General features: G+C 53.3%; 1 protein-coding gene across 1 annotated transcript; it reads right to left on the reverse strand.

Moving 5' to 3' along the window:
• Nucleotides 1–2,100: 2,100 nt before the first annotated feature.
• On the reverse strand, nt 2,101–7,432 carry RAX (retina and anterior neural fold homeobox). Its single transcript, XM_024984497.2, has 3 exons — nt 6,398–7,432; nt 5,838–6,094; nt 2,101–3,067 (listed from the first exon to the last, which is right to left on the reverse strand). The coding sequence occupies exons 1-3, from the start codon at nt 6,684–6,686 to the stop codon at nt 2,555–2,557; spliced, it is 1,059 nt and encodes a 352-aa protein (XP_024840265.1). The 5' UTR covers nt 6,687–7,432; the 3' UTR covers nt 2,101–2,554.
• Between the last annotated feature and the right edge of the window lie 8,243 nt (nt 7,433–15,675).

Raw genomic sequence — 15,675 nt, forward strand, 5'->3', positions numbered from 1 at the left:
GCTGCATATGCAGAAAGAAAGAAAGAAAAAGAATAGGAAGGAAAGTGGCAGAGAGGAGACAGAACGAGCAATGAAAATGACCAAAGTGAAGTCGCTCAGTCGTGTTCGACTCTGCGACCCCGTGGACTGTAGCCTACCAGGCTCCTCTGTCCATGGGCTTTTCCAGGCAATAGTACTGGAGTGGATTGCCATTTCCTTCTCCAGGGGATCTTCCCGACCCAGGGATTGAACCCAGGTCTCCCACATTGTCTGAGCCACCAGGGAAGTCCTTAAGAAAATCAAAGTAGATGCTAATGGTGAGAAAGGAAAGGTCAGAGGTGTCCAGGACTAAGGTGAAAGAGGGTGGAATGTGTGGTACTCATCTGAAGTGGAGTACCACACTTCAGGTACTTCAGGTACCACTGAAGTTCTCTGAATAAATTATTCCTAGTAAAATGAAGGCATTGAAGGATGAAAGAGAAGATAGGCCAAAGTGAGAGAAATTTACTTATTTATCCTGAGTTTACCTATTTTTTTTTTCCTGCCGAGAGCTGATATCACTTGGGCCACTCCATTCATTTTTCTTGTCAGAGAAAAGCATTAAATGTATTACTCCCTACCTTCCTGGAAAGGGGCTTCCCAGATATCTCAGTGGTAAAGAATCTGTCAGCCAATGCAGGAGACGCAGGTTTGATGCTCCAGGATTTGACCCTCCAGAGTCAGGAAGATCCTCTGGAGGAGGAAATAGCAATCCACTCCATTATACTTGCCTGGGAAATCCCATGGACAGAGATGTCTGGGGGTCTATAGGCCCTGGGGTCGCAAAAGAGTCAGATAACCCAAATAGCAACAACAACGGCTTGAGAAAAACAACCCACTCAATAAATTCTTACTGACCAGCTTACTATGTGTTAGGCTCCAGAGGAGGGCCTAGGGGTACACAGCTCTGGTTATGCCCAGACTGTAAGGACCCACAGAGCAAGGACTGGGTCCTGTGATGACGCTACCTCCATTTCCAGCCCCGACAGTCCTCCTTTCCGCGGGTAGGTTTCAGGAACCCAAGGGCCGCACAGGGATACTCCCAGGATCAGAAAAGTGGGATCACAACCTGTATTGCCTCCTGCCAGGTCGCCAAGAGTTAAAACCATGCGGTAAACTACCCATCTTTCCCATTTCCCAGGGAGGCCCGGCTCGTCGCAGGAGGAAAGGGGGCTGGGGTGGTTCACTAACGTCCTAACGACCCTCAGACAGTACTCCGTGAGTACCCCGCGAGATGCTGACGCCCGCAGAGACTTCTGAATTCCTCCCCCAGCCCCAGAGACGGCGCCAAAGAACTGCAATCCTGTCCACGACGCGCCCGCGAGGACGTGCGCCCCGGGTCGCGGCGCACAGCGCTCCAGGACATCCTTCCGGAGTGCGGCTGCCAGCCCTACGCGCGCCACGCCGAACCGCTGGGCTGGGAGGAGCCGATAGGTCCAGGGAGGCGAGCCTGAGACGCGGAGCTGACGAACGTCGGCCTGCTCCAGCCTCCGGAGCACTAATGTCATCAACCCTGGGTAGCAGGAGCTGGCCCCGAGCTGGACACTTGAACAAGGATCTGAGAGGCGTCTGGGGCCGTCGCGGGTTGGAAAGAGGGAGGCGGGGCCGCCAGGAGCTTCGGGAAGTTCAGCTCTTACCCTAGGAAGATGGTGTGGGTGGATGCTTCCTATTGGAGTCAGTCCTTCCAAGTAGCGGCTGCAGCCCGGCTATTAGGGTATCGAGGGGCTGGGAACGCGCAGGCAGCTGAGCCTTTGGCTCCAAGCACCCAGAACCCCGCACATTCGTAGGCGCCCGTCGCGCCAGGAAAGGGGAGCTTGGGTCTAGGGCGCCGCGGGGTCGTGGACGCGGGCGAGTCCGGGCGGCAGCGCAGCGCCGGGTGAGGATGCGCAGGGGGGTGGGGGTGGGAGTGGGGGTGTTGGGGGGGTGGGGTGTGGGTGTTGGGGTGGGGCGGCCCGGCTCCTCCGCAGCCAACTGCTTTTCCGCAACCCCTCATCCATCACCCGAGCCCCCCCGCCCAGAACCCGCATTCACAGCTTCCTCCGCGCCCCCGCAGTCCTGAGAGCGCTGAACCAGTCAAACCAAAACAGGTCAATCTTTAATTCTCCGCCCCACCTCAATTCTTTGAAGCTACTTATTACAAACAGTCCCTCAAACCTTCTCCGTCTCCCCTTCCTCCTAGCCGTCCTTGTTCGGGGTTGCCACGCCGCCCTGGAGGGGCCGAGGTCAGAGGCTTTGGGTTCCTTGAACCTGGAGGCTCCGGGGCCCGCCGGGTGGGGGCAACGTGGCCACCTGTCTTCGTCCAGCAGCGAGGCCAGGGGTCCGTGGGGACGTAGGGGTGGCCAGAGGGCCTCGACTGGCCTAGGAGTCAGCCCTCCGGTGCGAGCCAGGCGCAGATGCCCGACCCGGACCCAGTTGTTCCCGTGGCGCTGGGCAGGAGGGGCCGAGCCCGGGGGACCCAGGGAGAAGGGGTGCGCGCGCCTGCGGCTCGGGGTCGGCTCACGGGACGGCGTCTGGCCCGATTGGGTCCCCGGGGCCCCTAGAGGGCCTGCCACGGCTTCCCGATGGCCTGGATGTGCTCCTTGGCCTTCAGGCGCAGCGCTGCGATACTGCTGTTGCGCGGGTCCGCCTCGTCCAGCGGGAACTTGTCCCCGAAGCCGGGCCCGCACGGGTAGGCGGGCGGCGGCGGCGGCGGCGGCGGCCCCAGGGGCTGCAGGCCGGGGCCGAGCGGCGGGGAGTTCAGGAAGGGCGGCGGCGGCGGCGGTGGCGTGTAGCTGGCGGGCAGGCTCTGCGCCGGCGGCCCGAAGCCCGGCAGGCTCTGCAGCGCCGTAGCGCCCCCGGCCGGCAGCGGCGGCCCGAGCCACGACTCGAGCGGCAGGGCGCCCCCCGCCGGCCCGCCGCCACCGCCCCCAGGGCCTGCCCCGAGGGGCGCCAGGGCTGCGGCGGGCGGGGAGCGGCTGAAGGAGAGCAGGGGCGAGTCCTGGAGCTTCATGGACGACACCTCCAGCTTCTCCTGCCGCCGCCACTTGGCGCGTCGATTCTGGAACCACACCTGCGGAAGGCAGCAGAGCGCCGTCGGGGTGCGGAAGGCGCAGGACTCCCCGCTCCCGAGGAAAACCGGGGCTCCACGGCTCCCCCTGCCCCTCTCACCCCGCGACCCCTGCTGCACACCCGCGGTGCCCTTCCGTTCTGTCCCGTCTGCCCAAGGCTACCCTCTTCCCTCACGCGCTCTGAGGCTCTGTCCCACCCCTGTCCTCCTGGCGGTTCCACCCTGTCCTTGTTTCTCCTCACCCTTAGCTGTGGTTGTTTCCAACTCGTGGCACCAAACAGGCGGGGGTGGGGGGGTGGGGGGGTGGGAAATGAAGTTAACCCTGGAACCGGACCGTGGGAAACCCGATCTCACCAAATTTCTGAGACTGCTGGCTGGCGGCCCATCCTGACATTGCGCTTTAGACCCGGCTTCCTCCCCGGGTGGCACGGCTCACAGTGGCCTATCTACCTCTGCCTCCGTTATAAACAAAGGTATAAACGAAGGCTCGAAGTACTCTAACTGGCAACACTGGCTGTTAAAATGGACCCGTGTCCACATTACTGGTTACAGTAACTGAAGGACAAACTGGGTTGATTTTATTATCCCGGGCATATTTAAATATGCATGTTGCTGCTCTCCTAAGATTTTCATTTTTATTTAATTGATATCTGACTCGTATTTCTGATATTTCTTAAAAATGGCTTTCGAGGATTACAATAGTTCAATAGTCTACTTTTATTGTATGGAGTTAATTTTGACATGACCCTAAGATGAATTCAATGAGTTCAAGTTTCTCTTTTTGTTTTAGAGAGTCCATGCCAAGAGTCTCTCTCTCTTCTTTAAAGAGTGAAGTCTCTTAATGCTGAAACTTCCATTGCTGATTTGATAAAAAGCACAGGAGAAGGCGTAATTAAGGCTTCACTACCAAGTTACCACCGGGAAACAGAACACAGAGAGCTGGTCTAGTTTAGTGCAGAATCTAGAAGGAACTTTGGCCAAATTGGTGGCTTCAGTGTTGAATTTATGAAGGAAAATGTGGGAAAGGTTGACACCTAACAAGGGAGACAGCAGTTCTGAGTTAATAGGGAGAGGGACTCCCTAGGAAAACTGAGGGAAAAAAACCACCCAACACCTGAGCAGAACAGGACAAGTATCTGCAAGGCTGGAATTTGGTGGGTGGGAGAGAAAGAACAGAAAATGCAGATTCCCTGGGTCCCTTTCTATGAATGATTCATCTGTGTATCCCAGGCCCTAATTTCCCCCAGAAACATTAGATATATGAACACTGGCACATTCCACTGCCCGCCACCAAACCCCACCCCATCCCATGAAATATCAGGCTTTAGGTCCCGTATCCAGAGTTCCAGGGCTAAAGCCTGGGGTAGTCTGCTCTTCTCCTGCTTTACTGCTCCCTCAACACAGTGGGGACCCTGTGATCCCCCCATCTGATGACATCATAGCCATGTGTTAAGCACACACCATACGCTGGGCCACTGTGCTGGCCCTGGGATAGAGAAGTCAGACACTGTTCTCAAGAAGAACACATCTTAGACAAGAAGCAAACATCCCCGAACAAGTCAAGAGGGAAGGAACAAGTGAAGGAGAAGGAAGGTGGGACAGTGCTGTGGAGACAGCCCTTGAGTGGGCTGGGCCTGTATCCCAGAGGGACACTGGAGGGCTTTGCCCTTTCCCTTTTCTTCATTTTCCACTTGTTTTCTTCCCTTCTCCCTACCCCACCCGCCCTCCCTGTAAAGCAGGTGCTGAAATGTCCACCCCTTCAGTGAAACCCTTGCAGCTCCTCTGCCCTGAATTAGAAGAAATTGAACTGTCCCTGCCAGTTAGTGCTAAAGTCACATTAGGGAACCATGTTTTAAAATCATGACGTTAGTTTAACCCCTTTAACTAAACAGAAAAGACAAAAAGCAAGAGTCTGTCCACTTTTACTTTTTAAGACAAGACTAAAAGCCCCAAACGTCTGAGTTTCCTCCCTTCCTGGAAATCCAACTCATTAGACACACACAGAAGTCCCATCTCAGCCCCAGGGCCTTACAGATGCCGCGCAATTTGTTTCCAATGTCTCCCCTTCAGGCCTCTCCCAATTTGGAAATCCTCCCAGATTTTTCACAGATGACTAGCAAATATTTAAGGCTTTCAAATATTTTAATGATCAGGGATTAAAGATAATTCAGCCTTAATTAAAGCGAAAACCCCTTTAAATAAAAAAGAAAAGGGCCTCTGCAGCAGCGGGAAGTTTGGCTGGAGGTGCACCAGAGAAGCAAAAGTCAGTTTCTTAAATCCTCCGAAAGTTTCAACTGCGAGGGGCCAGGCTTCCGTAAGAAGACAGGGTTTTCGTGTTCACGGAGGTGCGCACCGTTAGCGAACAGGCTGGCATTTGGGGCCTCAATACGGTTACACTGGAGCCGCTACCTACACTCTCTCTCCACTCAGGGCTTCCCGACCACCCCCCTCCCAGAGCCCCCTCCCTAGTCCAGGATGCTGTCGCCTCTCCATTTCGTCAGCCATTCCCAACTCCTTTAGTTTAGAAGCAGAGGACCCAAAGGGGAGATATACTGCGAACTGGAACAGACCGTCCAAGGGCCGGTGCGCGGGGCGCATGGAAAATCAGTGACGCTCCCCGGGTGGGGGTAGGGGGCGGGTTCTGGGCAAGCCAAGTCGAGGAAGGTCCGCGGGCAAAGTGCCGCCATAAACGCGAGGCCGCCCGGGGATTCTAGGGAGCACCGGCCGAAGCCTGGGCCACCCGCCCTCCCCCGGGCCCGTCTGCACGCTTTACCTGGACTCGGACCTCGGGTAAGTTGACTTTGCCCGCCAGCTCCTCGCGGCTGTACACGTCGGGGTAGTGCGACTTCTCGAACGCGCGCTCCAGCTCGTGCAGCTGGTACGTGGTGAAGGTCGTGCGGTTCCGTCGATGCTTCTTTTTGGGCTGCTCCTCCTCCAACAGCTTCGAGTCGCCGGGGGCGGACGGTCCTCCAGGCAGCCCAGGGCTCGGTCGGGCCTCCCCGGTCTCCTTGGGGCAGTAGGGGCGGGGGGCTGGGACGACGAGACCCCCGACGGTCAGAGACACTTGCTCGGGGTACATGGGGGCCGCCCTGCCTACCCACGCGGGCTCCTAGCTGGCCCAAGGAGGCGGGGGGGGGGGGGGTGGTGAGGGCTGCGAGGGGTCCCTAAGCTTTCCCAGAGCGCAGGTGGGAAGCCTTTGCTATGCACACAGCCTCCAGCCCCGCGCCCAGATGCTTTAATAACAGTGAAGGCAGGGGCTCTCTCCTCTTCTCGCAGAGCTCCTGAGTTTGGGAGCCCTAAGAGGGTCTCGGAGCAGCCGGGGTGTGCACTCACCTTCATACTCCGGGGCTGGCGCCGGTGCGGGCGGCGGAGACGGTTCGGTGCCTCCGGCAGGCGCCTTGGGGCCGGCGGGCCGCGCGCCTGGCCTCCTATCCCGCTCCTTGGTGCCCCGGGCGGCCCGCTCCTCCGGGAAGGAGCCGAGGACCCCGTCGTCCTTGGTAAATCCCAGGATGGCTTCGATGCTGTGCAGCCGCGAGGTGCTCCCGCCGGGGCTGCGGAGCAGGTGGCCGGCGAGCGAGAAGCTGCCGTCGGCCATGGCTGGGGCGCAGCCCGGCAGGTGCATGGGGGGCGCCGGGGCCGGGAGGACGCGGCCCGCGCTCTCGGCTTTGCAGCCGGCCCAGAAGACCGCGAGCAGAGGCTCGAAGTCGGCTCCCCCGGGGGCGACCGTCCAGCCCGAGGGGGACCGAACCGCGGCCAAGAGCCGCGAGCGCCGCCAGCCCCGCCTGCGCGCACTAGAGGCGGGCGAGCGCCGGGTCCGCGGGCGCCTGGGTCCCGGCTGGAGTTGGAGCTCCGCCCGCGGGTGGCCGGGACTCGGGGTGCTAAGGCTGGGAGCGCGCCCGCCCCGGCTCCTCCCCTCGCCCGCACCGTCGTCTGCCCTGGCCCCTCCCTGCAGCGGGGCGGGTCCTTCCCCGGGGTCCTTCCCCTTCCTCGGGGTCCTCGCCCACCCAGCCGGGCGGGGCGCGCTCGGAACCTTCCCCCTCCCCTCTCTCCATCCACCGTTCACAAGCTGGAGGCCCGCGGTGGCCTGTTTGACGGGCCTGGGTGCCCGGCTCCGAGGGCCCGCTTCGCCCAGGCCTGCACGCGTGGGGCCGACGCCCTCCGTCCCACCTCCCCCGGGGGCTCAGCTTCCTTTCAGCCCCCTCCCCTACCCCAGACCCGCCTTCTGCCCCCCAGGCTCCGGTCCTCCGCTGGGCTGAGCGCCTGCGGCGACCCTTGGAAAGAGCCGGAGAAGGCTACCCGGCTCTACGGCGTCGGAAGTCTGTCCACACTCCTTAACAGTTTGAATTCTCTCCTCTCTCTCCCTATGTATGTCCCCCTGCCTGCGCTCCTCTTTCTCCGTAGTTTGAAGCCTTAGGTTTCAGGTTGATTGTGTTTGACTTAACCGCTTCTCCCTGTCCCCTCGGATGGCGCTCCCGCAGCTCCCTGACGACGGCGCTCGCTCCAGGGGCGGGGGGGCCATCCGCGTCCCCAGGCCCGGAGACCTCCCGGGCCCACCGCCCAGCCCGAGGCTCGGGGGCACCGAGTCCGACGACGCGCGGCCGGCCTCAAGCCGGTGGGAGACCCGCTGGGTGTTTGTCCTGAGGGGACCCCTCCCCACCGAACAATGTTCCAGACCGAGATGACCCAACCTCAGGCTGAGGACGGAAGGACATTCCCCCCGGGGCAAGGTCTCGCCTCTCTGCGGGCTCTGGGCGCCATCGGCCTGTATTTCTTTCTCCTTCGGGGACTCCACGAGACTTCCATGGCCCGGAGTGGCTTCCACAGGCCAAGTGGAAAGATGATTTGCGCGGGTGGACTTTCCCCCCGCCCCCACCTTCTCCCAGTGCTGTGAACAGCACTGCTCACACCTGATGCTAGATCCCAGGAAGCACCCCCAACCTTCATTGAAATGCTGGCAGGAAGTGTGAACCAAAATGCTTTCCAAATAAAAGCCTGAGGATCTAGAGATTCTTTTCCTTTTGTTTCCTGGTTGTGTTGACTATGTACGTTTAAGGTGTGCAGCATCATGATTTGACACATACACAAATGCATACGCACGTAAATGATTACTGGTTTAGTTAACATCCACCATCTCATACAGATAGAAACCTGAGATTTTTAAAATTCCTTTGCCCTCTGATCTCTAGGTAGGCGCCTCTCCCCTGCCCCCATGTTGACTGACTTCATCTTGCGTTAAGATGGGCACCTACTGTGTCCCTACTGAGGGTAGGACACTGATGTGGGCCTGGACATCACACAAGAAAGGAGAGGCTGGGGCCCATGGCCTCAGGGGTTTAACTTCCAGTATGAGAGCAAGACAAAGGAAGTGCTGTTGTTCAATCGCTAAGTGTATCCGACTCTTTGCCACCCCATGGACTGCAGCACTCCAGGCTTCCCTGGTCCTCACTATCTCCCGGAGCTTTCTCAAATTCATGTCCATTGAGTTGGTGATGCTATATAAGCATCTCATCCTCTGCCAACAACAGGAGAAAAACTCCTATCTTAGGATCCTCCACCTTTAAATTAATATTAGAAGGACATTTAAAAGGGCACGAGACAATGTTAAGGATCTTTAAATGGAAATGATTATTAATTCTCCAGAATGGGCGCACGGGAGGGGTTCAGTCCACTAATCTCTCTGTTTTTAATAAAACTATAAAAAGGTAAATTAAAATAGCAAACACATGAGTTTGCCGTGGGTAAACTTGAGCTACTGACTCACATGAGAAACTTTTTTTTAAAAAGCTACATTAATGAAGATCAATACTCACTTTATAGTTTTGCATATCACTTTATGGGTGGCAGCACATTCATACCATCCTAGCCTTACAACCCTGCGAGGTGAGCCAGAAAAATATATTTGCCCCCATTTTACAGAAGAGAAGACTGAGGCTGTAAGTGATACAGCCCTTAAGTGGAGCAGACAGGACCAGAACTCAGACTCTCCGACTCCTTATCCAGTGCTGTCTGGCTGTCCCTCATTTGTAATCCTTACAGCAGAGTGTGATATTTTTGAACAGATTCAAGACGCATCTTAGTCTGCAGTCTGTCTTTAATCCTCCCCAGATCCTGAATCCTGTGTACAAAACGCTGAGGCAGAGGTAGCTTAGTTCCTCAGAGAGATGCGGTTCAGACAGTGGCCTTTGGGCGCCGGGGTCCAGGGCGAAGGACAGACCCTCGGCAGGGCCCCACCCCAGGGCAGGAGAAGCCTGCGGCCAGCCCCCTTCAGCTCTCCTAGGCTGCCAGAAGCGCTCTCCCTGAAAACGGGCTGGGGGCACCCCATATGGTCCCCCACCTGGTTACAAAGAGGGGGGCTGATGACCCCTTAGTGACCTGAGGGTAGCAGCAGGGATAATCGGTTGCTATCTGTTGTTTCCCCTCTGAGTATGCGTTTTATGTCAACTCCCCCAATATTACATTGATCTCTGTAACCACCGCTCAACAAAGATTGGCAGCATTTTCTTAAGCTCCTGCCCACACGCTAAGGGGCTTACGGCCTTGTTTTCCAAAGTTAATTCCCTCTGGAACTGCCCCGCACTCCCCAACAGGTGCAGGTGAGGTTAGCTTCTATTTACAGTTCATTTCAGAGTTTATTTCAGAGAAAAGCAGAAAGGACTTCAACAGCCACTGGCAAGGGACCACAGAGGAGACAGGGCAAGGCAGGACGAGGGGAGGCTGGGACTTCTTTTGTGCCTGGCATAAAGAGCTAGTCAGGAGCATTGTGGGCACAGTGCAGGGTCCTCCAAGCAATCAGCCGGGGGCCATTGTTAGGGGCTAATCTACATGTGTATTTCCCAAGAACTCGATTAGGGAAGATGAATGGACTCGGCCATGTCCCTAATTCTTCTGGTCCAAAGCTGCATTTTTCCAGCAGTTCTGCCTGCTCGTAATCAGCCCAGCTTCAGCAAAAGTAAGGAGCCTGGCTTCTGAACTCCACTTCTGTTTAATTCATTAATTCATTAGGTAGATCAAAGAAAACCCCCTTCCCCACCCCGTGTGGATTGAATTTTATGCTGCTGAACCCCTTCGGACTTGGCGTGGTTTGGGGAAACCTTTCCGGAAGTAAGGAGAAAGAGGGTGGTTAGGACTTAGGGGGTGTCTGAGGGTCTGAGGCTGGGCGTGATGTGGGGTAGGTGATCTAGAACGACAATCGGAGCTGGAAGATTTTGAGGAGAAAGGGGCTAGGGACTGGTGAGCTTGCAGAAAACAAAGTCCAAACAAAGTCCAAACACCAGCAGGGCGGTGGCTCTTCACCTTTGATGTGTAAGGGGGTGTCCTTTCTGGGTGGGCTGCTTTGCCCACAACACTCCAGGGGAAACGAGCATTTACGGAGTGACTTTCCTGTGCACGGCGCACACTCACTAAGTGAGCTCATGGTTTTGGAATCTAGTAATCTCACCTTGAAGAGATGTTTCAGGTTCGGGCGGATAAAGTGCCTGTTGGAAGACCTTTGGGTTATCACTCCATAAAGTGTATAAAACTAACGTGATGTCTTCATGGAGACTATCCCCTTAGTAGATGCCTTTTAATTCAGGAATAAGTCCATCTGTCTCATGCCACACCGTCTCCTCCTGCAAGTGATACATGCTCATTTGGGCAGAGCAACCTAACTTTAGTTATAGCCAAAGCAAAATTCAACACATATAATCACTGAAAACACACACGTGCACACACACACAGACACACAGACACACACACACACACTGAAGTCAAATGAATTCAGTCATCAAAAGTTAACATTTATGTATACATGATACATTATTTATTGAACACTAACTATATGCCAGTGGGCACTCTTCTGAGTCCTTTATGTAGATTATCTAATTATGATAACCCTGTTTATCGTAATTCTCACGATAACCCTGTGAAGTAGACACTATTATTATCTCCACTTTCCAGACAAGGAACCCGAGACACAGAGAGGACACGTCACTTGCCAGAGGTTTACAGCTGGTTTCAGGTGGAGTTAGGACTTGAACCCTGGTGCTTTTTCAGGAATATCCATCTAATATCCACTTCATGTACCACCTCCCAATATGGTGTGTGTACACATACACGTGTGCTAAGTCGCTTCAGGCGTGTCCGACTCTTTGCGACCCCATGGACTATATCCCGCCAGGCTCCTCTGTCCATGGGATTCTCCATGCAAGGATACTGGAGTGTCTTCTTTCCAGGCCCTCCTCCAGGGGATCTTCCCGACCCAGGGATCGAACCCGCGTCTCGTACATTTCCTGCACTGGCAGGCAGGTTTTTTACTGCCTGGCAGGCTACAGTCCATAGGATTGCAAAGAATCAGACATGACTGAAGCAACTTAGCGTGCACACACGCTTTCTCCTCTATACTGTCTATTACGGTATATCATCAATACAATATACAAGCCACTGACAGTCATTGCCCAAAAAATCAATAGCAAAACTCTCGTTAATACTGACATACGAGTCTAGAGATAAAACATACTATCTCTCACTATCAGATCTTCCCAACTGATGAAACACTTCCCTACTTGAAGCGTCACAGAAGGTATATCAGGAAAATGTTCTTGGAGTTCTTATCACAAATTCCATTTTTTATAAGTAGACAATCCCTCATCACTTCCACCAAATTGGCACAAATGATCAACACACTTCCTAAATTCCAGCTTATTAGCCAACATGACCACCTAAATCTTCTCTACTATTTTCAGGTTACATTGAAATAAGTGTTTGGAATTCCCTGGTGATCCGTTAGTTAGGACTGTGGGTTTCCACTTCAGGGGACACGGGTTCAACCCCAGGTTGGGGAACTGAGATCCCACAAGGCGAGCAGTGCAGCAGAAAAAAAGGTGTTGATATAAGTATAGTGCAGTGAATAAAAATCCTATAAATTAATTGTGGCTAAAATACATAAGCCAATGAAGAGATGGGCCTCACAGGCATCTCTGGTTGAACTGAGCGCCTTGTTGGAAGAGCAGATGAAAACGGACATCTAATCTACTAACAAAAATGAAACATAGCCCCGTTGGGGACACCTGTGTTTTCTGACAGAAGGCTCCATTTGAAAGTCTTCCTTTGATGTAGGAACAGGGACCATAGCTCTCTGCAGACCATCCAGTAATTAGGAAGAAGCCTGTCCTCTTTAGCACTCTCCTTGCTTCCTAATTACATCATTTTGGGAACAACAATACTTAAAACCTAAACTAACAGTTTAGTTTCCTGTTATTTCAGAGGACCACGAGCTTCCCAGATGGCTCAGTGGTAAAGAATCTGCCAGCAATGCAGGAGACCCGGGTTTGATCCCTGGGTGGGGAAGATCCCCTGGAGGAGGGCATGGCAACCCACTCCAGTATTCTTGCCTGGAGAATCCCATGGATGGAGGAGCCTGGTGGGCTCCCATGAGGTCCCAAAGAGTTGGATACGACTTAGTGACTGAGCACAGGCTTAGGAATTAGAAGAGGAAGCTTGGTGACAAAGCTTGGTATCTGCTCTTTGGCTTCTAGCTGCCATTTTTCCTTAGTGGGTGTGGAAACGTGGGTCCAGATCACCCTAATGAGACAGAGCATCTGCATGCAGCTGGGCTGGAGGCTAGGCTCCAGACTTGCAGACTCCACCAGGCTGCTGTGGCTTTGCCATTGCCCCTCAGCTCGCAGGACCCGTCATTGGGTGCCCCATGCTTGCGCATAGACCTGGTCCGCGCTTGAATCCCAGAGGAATATGTTTGTTGTGCACACGCAACGAAGCTGCTCCTCAGGATGCTCCCCAGTCACTTGTCAAGTTACCTTGGCCCTGAGCTTGCTTTTGCAGCTGATGCAAATCCAGGTAGCCTTTGTGGAGGAGAAAAGTGCCCTTGGCAACAGATTTGCAGGGCCTTTGAGCAAACAGTTGATAGCCTGACACATTGCTTCGAGAGAACCAGCTCTTCCTGACTTGTGCACCGAAGGTTAGCACCTTTCGCCAGCTCTGAGTTCCTCTAAGTAGCTTGAAATCAGCCATAGTGGGAGTATTTTTACAATCCAAATTAGCAAACACTGCAAAATCAGAGCATTCTCACTCTCAATGTCCTTTAATGTTTTAAAAATATGTTTTTAAAATATTGACTAGCGTATCAGTGCTCCTACTTCATTCAAGAGTCAAGAAATCAGAAAGTGTCATTACTTCTAAAAGTAAAATGTGACCTCTTGGGCAAGAGATGCTCACCTTTTTGCCAAAAAATGTGGGACATTTACATCATTATCTCATAATAGGTAAATAAAGGGAAACTTGGATTTCTGCCAAAGAAATGTGCTTTTTGGTTTTTTTTTAATTGTTAGAAGCAAAGCAAAGCTAAATTCAGATAATTCCTCTTTACTTGTTTTCTAATTAAACTAATTGAATTCAGAGTGTCTAGGGGAAGCACAAGAGACATTTATCTCAAGGGGCTGATGGTCTTGAAGCCCATCAATCCTCTTAGGGTGCTAAGAAGGCAAATCTGAGGATGCCCGCTTTGCAGCAGCCTTGACCCAACTGCCACCCAGAGTTTGGTCGTCTCCAGGGTTCTTCTCTTCAGAATTTTTGTTTACTTGATTTCTGGCTGTGCTGTGCGTTTGTTGCTGTGCCCAGGCTTTCTACAGTCTCGGAAAGCAGGGGCTGCTCTCCAGTTCCCGAGATCGGGCTTCTCACGGCAGGGGCTCTAAGAGCAAGCCGGCTCAGTAGCTGTGGCACACGGGCTTAGTTGCCCTCAGATATGTAGAATCTTTCCAGTCCAGGGATCAAACCCACGCCCCAACATCGGCAGGCCGATTCTTAACCACTGGACTCCAGGAGAGTCCTCCCCTCCCGTTTTTGAAAGGGCAGTGATCAGGGGGTCAGTCCTCATTTCCTCTTCCTGGCATCCTGTAAGGGCAGGATTCTTATAAGCCTGTTTGTCTCTCCCCCAGTTTCCGGATGGCCTCCTGGAGTACTTCCGGCCACTCTCCCATCAGCTGCCACTTGCTAACTGGTCTACAGCCTCACGGGCCTTTTCTCTTGAAAACGCCCAAGCCCCTCGCTGCCTCAGGGCCTTTGCACTGACTGTGCTCGCTGCCTGCAGTGCCCTCTCACATGTTCCCGTGATCCTTCTTCCTCATTTTATTGGTCTCACAGCACCTTCCACTCTCCAAAACTGCCTTCCTCTTTACTGATTTCTTTGTTACCTGTCTCCCCTCATTAGAATCTACGCCGCATGAGAAAGGGGACCTTGTTTTCAGATCCCTCGCATTTAGAACATGTGTGAGACACAGTTGTGGCTGATTTAATGGATAACTGTGAGGAACTCTGCTTCACAGACGAGGACACAGATTTAGTAAGTTGTCTCATCTCACACAGCTATTAACGAGCATGGGTACACTTTTTTTCCCGCATTCTTTTATTCAGTCCTTTGGAGCTTTTCTAAAATATTATTTCCCAGACGTTTGGAAACGTCAAACTGTTTCGCTTGTCCTTCCCAAATAGTCCATAGGAATCATTTGATCGCTTTCAAAAGTCAGCTCAGTCCACTCCAGTCTTGTTAGCATCAGCGCTGGCTGGGATTGCCTGCTCCGCCTTTGATGTGAATGTGCGTCAAACCAGGAGTCGGGGCTCCACGCCACGCCACTGCCGTCTGCGGGAGCCTGCTGCGCCGTCCTCTCTTAGCGGGGTGCACCATCTTAGGGAATGCCGTTCTTTTCTCCAGAGGGGCTCCTCTGTCTCTACGGCAGACTATTAGCTTTTACAGTTGACTGCAACTTTATGGACATTTGTTTGTCAATTTTTATTGTACTTTCTCCTTTGACCCCTTAAGCCCTAAAAATGCTGATCTTATGTCCTGACCAAACTAATTAGCCCCTTTTAACCACAAGATGCTTTCAATGGGGTTTTCAAGATGCTCCCCAGAAGTCATCTTTATTCAAATGTCAGGAGCTTGTGCACTAACTAGAGGGTAGATGTGTTGTAAGTTAAAGGAATGAGAGTTAAAGAAACACAACTTGGAAATCTTTTAAGATCTCTAAAATGACCTAAGAAAACAAGCAAGCATCACTGTGTTTACTTATATTATTCTTCTACAGCTCAAGGGCTTAGACATAATCTAAGAATGATGTCTCCAGTTTATAGACGGAATTTCAACAGTACAGAGTTTTCCAAGGACAGTGGCACTGGGTGAAGTGCCACCCAAGTGCTAAACGTGGGTCCATGTGGATTTGTTATACTTGTATTTCTACTTTTGATTAGATTTGTAATTTGTCCATAATAAGAGTTTTTTAGGAGGCAAAAAATTTTCACAATTTCTGAATCTGAGTTTAATTTATATGACATCTTAAGAATTTGTGAACTAAAATAGACAGGAACGGGAGAATTCAATTCAGATGACCATTATATCTACTACTGTGGGCAAGAATTGGAGAAGGCAATGGCACTCCACTCCAGTACTCTTGCCTGGAAAATCCCATGGATGGAGGAGCCTGCTAGGCTGCAGTCCATGGGGTCGCTAAGAGTCGGACTCGACCGAGCGACTTCACTTTCACTTTTCACTTTTCACTTTCATGCATTGGAGAAGGAAATGGCAACCCACTCCAGTGTTCTTGCCTGGAGAATCCCAGGGA

The sequence above is a fragment of the Bos taurus genome, chromosome 24 (assembly GCF_002263795.3).
Source record: "Bos taurus isolate L1 Dominette 01449 registration number 42190680 breed Hereford chromosome 24, ARS-UCD2.0, whole genome shotgun sequence".
In the NCBI taxonomy this organism is placed as follows: Eukaryota; Metazoa; Chordata; class Mammalia; order Artiodactyla; family Bovidae; genus Bos; species Bos taurus.